The following is an 8,018-nucleotide window of genomic DNA, read 5'->3' as shown; positions in this document are numbered from 1 at the left end:
TACCTATTACACCTACTACACCTACTATACCTACTGTACCTACTACACCTACTACACCTACTACACCTACTGTACCTACTGTACCTACTGTACCTACTATACCTACTATACCTACTACACCTACTATACCTACTACACCTACTACACCTACTGTACCTACTACACCTACTATACCTACTGTACCTACTACACCTACTATACCTACTGTACCTACTACACCTACTGTACCTACTACACCTACTATACCTACTGTACCTACTACACCTACTATACCTACTGTACCTACTACACCTACTATACCTACTGTACCTACTACACCTACTACACCTACTGTACCTACTACACCTACTATACCTACTGTACCTACTACACCTACTATACCTACTGTACCTACTACACCTACTGTACCTACTACACCTACTATACCTACTGTACCTACTACACCTACTATACCTACTGTACCTACTACACCTACTACACCTACTACACCTACTATACCTACTACACCTACTATACCTACTGTACCTACTACACCTACTATACGTACTGTACCTACTACACCTACTACACCTACTACACCTACTATACCTACTACACCTACTATACCTACTGTACCTACTACACCTACTATACGTACTGTACCTACTACACCTACTGTACCTACTGTACCTACTACACCTACTATACCTACTACACCTACTATACCTACTGTACCTACTACACCTACTATACCTACTGTACCTACTACACCTACTATACCTACTGTACCTACTACACCTACTATACCTACTGTACCTACTACACCTACTATACCTACTACACCTACTATACCTACTGTACCTACTACACCTACTATACGTACTGACCATGGTGCTTGCCTACGGAGCTGTGAGGGGAACGGCACCTCAGTACCTCCAGGCTCTGATCAGGCCCTACACCCAAATAAGGGCACTGCGTTCATCCACCTCTGGCCTGCTCGCCTCCCTACCACTGAGGAAGTACAGTTCCCGCTCAGCTCAGTCAAAACTGTTCGCTGCTCTGGCTCCCCAATGGTGGAACAAACTCCCTCACGACGCCAGGACAGCGGAGTCAATCACCACCTTCCGGAGACACCTGAAACCCCACCTCTTTAAGGAATACCTAGGATAGGATAAAGTAATCCTTCTCACCCCCCTTTAAAATATTTAGATGCACTATTGTAAAGTGGTTGTTCCACTGGATGTCATAAGGTGAATGCACCAATTTGTAAGTCGCTCTGGATAAGAGCGTCTGCTAAATGACTTAAATGTAAATGTAATGTACTGTACCTACTACACCTACTGTACCTACTGTACCTACTACACCTACTGTACCTACTGTACCTACTACACCTACTATACCTACTGTACCTACTATACCTACTGTACCTACTACACCTACTACACCTACTGTACCTACTATACCTACTACCTACTACACCTACTACACCTACTATACCTACTATACCTACTGTACCTACTGTACCTACTGTACCTACTACACCTACTATACGTACTGTACCTACTACACCTACTGTACCTACTACACCTACTATACCTACTGTACCTACTGTACCTACTGTACCTACTACACCTACTATACCTACTGTACCTACTACACCTACTACACCTACTGCACCTACTGCACCTACTGTACCTACTGTACCTACTACACCTACTACACCTACTGCACCTACTACACCTACTGTACCTACTACACCTACTGTACCTACTACACCTACTACACCTACTATACCTACTGTACCTACTACACCTACTGTACCTACTACACCTACTATACCTACTGTACCTACTATACCTACTGTACCTACTGTACCTACTATACCTACTACACCTACTACACCTACTGTACCTACTACACCTACTATACCTACTGTACCTACTATACCTACTATACCTACTACACCTACTACACCTACTACACCTACTGTACCTACTGTACCTACTACACCTACTATACCTACTGTACCTACTACACCTACTACACCTACTGCACCTACTGCACCTACTGTACCTACTGTACCTACTACACCTACTACACCTACTGCACCTACTGCACCTACTATACCTACTGTACCTACTACACCTACTATACCTACTACACCTACTACACCTACTACACCTACTGCACCTACTGCACCTACTGTACCTACTATACCTACTGTGCCTACTACACCTACTATACCTACTACACCTACTACACCTACTATACCTACTGTACCTACTACACCTACTACACCTACTACACCTACCGCTCAAACAAAATGTCACCTATCAAATGAGCCGATATCTAATTAAATATATGCGTATTTGCATACGACACACTTCATTTTTTTGGGACACTGAACGAAGTCAGCCTAAATAAATCAAATAAAATATTCATTTAGTTTAAGACACTATAGGACTTGTCCAAAACAGATATATACTGTTTTCCTACTTCTATCTGTAAAACACTCAGGACATATACATTAAATGTTATCTAGAATAAACAATGTGCAACAAATCAACAATTCCCTCTTGGTAAGTCTGTAAAATATACACTGAGCAAAAATATAAACACAACATCCAACAACTATCAAAGATTTAACTGAGTTACACTTCCTATAAGGAATTGAAATAAATTAATTAGGTCCTAATGTAATTTCACATGACTGGGAATACAGATATACATCTGTTGGTCACAGATACAGTGCAAAGTATTCAGACCCCTTGACTTGTTCCACATTTTGTTACGTTACAGCCTTATTCTAAAATGGATTAAATAAAACATGTAATCCTCATCAATCTACACGTAATACCCCATAATGACAAAGCAAAAACAGGTTTTTAGACATTTTTGCAAATTTATTAAAAATAAAAAACAGAAATACCGTATTTACATGAGTATTCAGACCCTTTGCAATGAGACTCTAAATTGAGCTCAGGTGCATCCTGTTTCCATTGATCATCCTTGAGATGTTTCTACAACTTGAATGAAGTCCACCTGTGGTAAATTCAATTGGTTAGACATAATTTGGAAAGGCACACATCTGTCTATATAAGGTCCCACAGTTGACATTGCACATCAGAGCAAAAACCAAGCCATGTGGTCGAAGGAATTTTCCGTAGAGCTCCGAGACAGGATTGTGTCGAGGGACAGATCTGGGGAAGGGTACCAACACATTTCTGCAGCATTGAAGGTCCCCAAGAACACAGTGGCCTCCATCATTCTTAAATGGAAGAAGTTTGGAACCACCAAGACTCTTCCTAGAGCTGGCCGCCTGGGAAAACTGAGCAAATAAGGGAGAAGGGCCTTGGTCAGGGAGATGACCAAGAACCCAATGGTCACTCTGACAGAGCTCTAGAGTTCCTCTGTGGAGATGGGAGAACCTTCCAGAAAGACAACCATCTCTGCAGCACTCCACCAATCAGGCCTTTATGGTAGAGTGGCCAGACGGAAGCCACTCCTCAGTAAAAGGCACATTATAGCCTGCTTGGAGTTTGCCAAATGCACCTAAAGGACTCTCTGGTCTGATGAAACCAAGATTGAACTCTTTGGCCTGAATGCCAAGCGTCACATCTGGAGGAAACCTGGCACCATCCCTACGGTGAAATATGGTGGTGGCAGCATCATGCTGTGGGGATGTTTTTCAGCGGCAGAGACTGGGAGACTAGTCATGATTGAGGGAAAGATGAACAGAGAAAAGTAAAGAGAGATCCTTGAAAACCTGCTCCAGAGCATTCAGGACCTCAGACTGGGGCGAATGTTCACCTTCCAACAGGACAACGACCCTAAGCACACAGCCAAGACAACGCAGGAGTGGCTTCGGGACAAGTCTCTGAATGTCCGTGAGTGGCCCAGCCAGAGCATGGACTTTAACCCGATCAAGCCTCTCTGGAGAGACCTGAAAATAGCTATGCAGCGACGCTCCCTATCCAACCTGACAGAGCTTGAGAGGATTGCAGAGAAGAATAGGATAAACTCCCCAAATACAGGTGTGCCAAGCTTGTAGCGTCATATCCAATCATTTCTAAAAAACGTTTTTTTGCCTTGTCGTTATGGGGTATTGTGATGTCATTATGGGGTATTGTGATGTCATTATGGGGTATTGTGATGTCATTATGGGTTATTGTGATGTCATTATGGGGTATTGTGTGTAGATTGATGAGGGGAAAAAACAACTTCATCTATTTTAGAATAAGCCTGTAATGTAACAAACTGTGGAAAAGGTCAAGGAGTCTGAATACTTTAGCAAATGCACCGTGCCGTAAAAAAACAAAAGGTTATGGATCAGAAAACCAGTCAGTATCTGGTGTGAAGATTTACCTCATGAAAACCAGTCAGTATCTGGTGTGAAGATTTACCTCATGAAAACCAGTCAGTATCTGGTGTGACCATTTACCTCATGAAAACCAGTCAGTATCTGGTGTGACCATTTACCTCATGAAAACCAGTCAGTATCTGGTGTGACCAATCCCTCTCACCCCCCCCCTTTAAGATTTAGATGCACTATTGTAAAGTGACTGTTCCACTGGATGTCATAAGGTGAATGCACCAATTTGTAAGTCACTCAGGATAAGAGCGTCTGCTAAATGACTTAAATGTAAATGTAAATGTACCTCATGAAAACCAGTCAGTATCTGGTGTGACCATTTACCTCATGAAAACCAGTCAGTATCTGGTGTGACCATTTACCTCATGAAAACCAGTCAGTATCTGGTGTGACCATTTACCTCATGAAAACCAGTCAGTATCTGGTGTGACCATTTACCTCATGAAAACCAGTCAGTATCTGGTGTGACCATTTACCTCATGAAAACCAGTCAGTATCTGGTGTGACCATTTACCTCATGAAAACCAGTCCGTATCTGGTGTGACCATTTACCTCATGAAAACCAGTCAGTATCTGGTGTGACCATTTACCTCATGAAAACCAGTCAGTATCTGGTGTGACCCCCATTTACCTCATGAAAACCAGTCAGTATCTGGTGTGACCATTTACCTCATGAAAACCAGTCAGTATCTGGTGTGACCATTTACCTCATACATGGTGACACGTCCTTCACATAGAGTTGATCAGGCTGTTGATTGTGGCCTGTGGAATGTTGTCCCGAACTTCCGTCGGGTCAAGACCCTGGTGAGGATGACGAGCAGATGAGCTTCCCATTTCTGACAGTTTGTACAGAAAATCTTTTGGTTGTGCAAACCCACAGTTTCATCAGCTGTCCGGGTGGCTGGTCTCAGACGATCCCGCAGGTGAACAAGCCGGATGTGGAGGTCCTGGGTTGGCGTGGTTACACGTGGTCTACGGTTGAGGAGGTCCTGGGTTGGCGTGGTTACACGTGGTCTACGGTTGTGGAGGTCCTGGGTTGGCGTGGTTACACGTGGTCTACGGTTGTGGAGGTCCTGGGTTGGCGTGGTTACACGTGGTCTACGGTTGTGGAGGTCCTGGGTTGGCGTGGTTACACGTGGTCTACGGTTGAGGAGGTCCTGGGTTGGCGTGGTTACACGTGGTCTACGGTTGTGGAGGTCCTGGGTTGGCGTGGTTACACGTGGTCTACGGTTGTGGAGGTCCTGGGTTGGCGTGGTTACACGTGGTCTACGGTTGTGGAGGTTCTGGGTTGGCGTGGTTACACGTGGTCTACGGTTGTGGAGGTCCTGGGTTGGCGTGGTTACACGTGGTCTACGGTTGTGGAGGTCCTGGGTTGGCGTGGTTACACGTGGTCTACGGTTGTGGAGGTCCTGGGTTGGCGTGGTTACACGTGGTCTACGGTTGTGATGCCAGTTGGACGTACTGCCAAATTCTCTAAAACGACATTGGAAGAGGCTTGAATTAACATTCAATTCTCCGGCAACAGCTCTAGTGGACATTCCTGCAGTCAGCATGCCAGTTGCACGCTCCGTTAAAACTTGAGACATCTGTGGAATTGTGTTGTGTGACAAAACTGCACATTTTAGAGTGGCCTTTTATTGTCCCCAGCATAAGGTGCACCTATGTAATGATAAAGTGGTTTAATCAGCTTCTTAATATGCCACACCTGGTAGGTTGATGGATCATCTGGTCAAAGGAGAAACTAACAGGGATGTTAACTAAAGTTGTGAGGGATGTTAACTAAAGTTGTGAGGGATGTTAACTAAAGTTGTGAGAGAAATAAGCTTTTCGTGCATATGGAACATTTCTGGGATATTTTATTTCAGCTCATGGAACATGAGACTAACACTTTACACATTGTGTTTTATTTATTTTTTTATTTATTTTGCCTTTATTTAACCAGGCAAGTCAGTTAAGAACAAATTCTTATGACAGCCTAGGAAGTGGGTTAACTGCCTGTTCAGGGGCAGTACGACAGATTTGTACCTTGTCAGCTCGGGGGTTTGAACATGGAACCTTCCGGTTACTAGTCCAACGCTCTAACCCTGCCGCCCCATATTTGTGTTCTAACGATAAAACTACATTTGGTGAATGAACATGCTTCTGAAGCTGTGTATAATTAGTTGGCGTGTGGAGAGAGTCTGGCTTTCTGGGAAATGGCCGTTAAAGACAAGTACACTGAATTAAGAACTTCCAAAAGCCTATTCAGACCCAGTCACCATCTCTTCAAAGTCGATTACTAAATGTAGTCCAGTTTGTAGCATTCTCTATGAAATGGGCTTGATGTGTAAAAATGATGTGTAACTGAATGTAAGTGAGCTATGAAATGGTCGATGTATGTCCATTATAAAGTGGTTAAAATTGTATTAAATGTCAATGACGGTCGTGATTAACTAAAGAAAATATACATTTTCTCATCAAGTTTGACAACTTTTTGAAAATACTAATATTAAATAGACCAAAATACCAACAAATCGAAACATTAATGCAAAATTTTAATTTCAGTCTGTTGTGCCTGGCCTTAAAAAGAGCCCACAGGAAATATTGAACGCCTGTTAAAAATGTTGAACTTTTACATACATTCTAAACCTACATGGTGACATCAGACTAATGTTTTTGTGGTGTTGTTGTTATTGTTGTTGTTGTTGTTGACTGACAGCATGTTGTGTTGCAGGAACATGCATTTGAGAGCAGTCAGAAGTACAAGGAGGGGAAGTTCATCATCGAGCTGGCTCACATGATTAAAGACAATGGCTGGGAGTGACATCACTTCCTGTCTCCGGCCCTTTAATGACCTCTGACCTATCAGAGCTCTGGATCTATGAGACTTCACAGAGCGACAACCAATCACCATCAACCACCCACCGTGCCGCCCCCTCCGAAACACACACAAAAACACACCCACACACACACAGTCCCTGCTGGTTGTGAAACTGAACATGATGCTGTTGAACTGGAGAGACGACTAGCCTATTGGGGGATGGACCTTCAGTGAAGACCATGTGATCTCACCAGCCAATGACAGACAGCTGGACTTCAATTGGCTCCTCCTTCATCAACCAGGCCACACCCACCTCACTGGCATTGGCACTTAGTTACACGGCTGCCATGGCGATGTGAGAGAGAGGATAACATGATAACGTTCTACTACCCTCTTCCTCCTCTGACCCGGGAGGAAGAGGAGGTGTTGCAGGAGGAAAGGGGATAGGGTGGCACAGTGGGGGGGGGTTCTCCTTGTGTTTTAATCTTTGATTTATTCGTGAATATTTTTATTTTTCAATATTTTTATTCCAGTCTTTGATCTTTAATGATGACTTCACTGTGTGGGACGTCCCGGTAACCGCTAACCACAAACGTGCCCGGTAAAGTCCCGGTAACACCCCAAAACGTACCCCGAGCAGAGAGGCGGGGATAGATTGATATTATATGTAGATAGATGTGTTTTATCCAACAGCATTGTGGCTGGCTCCATATAGCAACAGTACCATTAGATAAGGTTTACCAGAGGAGATAGAGGGAGGACTATGTTTCCCAAATGGCACTCTCTGCCTTGGTGCACTACCCTATGGGCCCTGGTCTAAAGTAGAGCACTATGTAGGGAATAGGGTGCAATTTGGGACACAGCCTA

General features: G+C 43.8%; 1 protein-coding gene across 2 annotated transcripts in view; it reads left to right on the top strand.

Moving 5' to 3' along the window:
• ypel1 (yippee-like 1) overlaps positions 1 to 7,611 on the top strand; it is a 33,896-nt gene extending 26,285 nt beyond the window's left edge. For both annotated transcript variants that reach the window (XM_046351531.1, XM_046351530.1), the window contains exon 5: positions 7,065 to 7,611. In XM_046351531.1, the coding sequence (XP_046207487.1) occupies positions 7,065 to 7,154 (90 nt within the window). In that variant the 3' untranslated portion in view covers positions 7,155 to 7,611. The remainder of the gene's footprint in view (positions 1 to 7,064) is intronic.
• Positions 7,612 to 8,018: the final 407 nt, after the last annotated feature.

The sequence above is a fragment of the Oncorhynchus gorbuscha genome, linkage group LG05, assembly GCF_021184085.1.
Source record: "Oncorhynchus gorbuscha isolate QuinsamMale2020 ecotype Even-year linkage group LG05, OgorEven_v1.0, whole genome shotgun sequence".
Classification (NCBI taxonomy): domain Eukaryota; kingdom Metazoa; phylum Chordata; class Actinopteri; order Salmoniformes; family Salmonidae; genus Oncorhynchus; species Oncorhynchus gorbuscha.
This window is presented reverse-complemented; position numbering and strand designations above follow the sequence as displayed.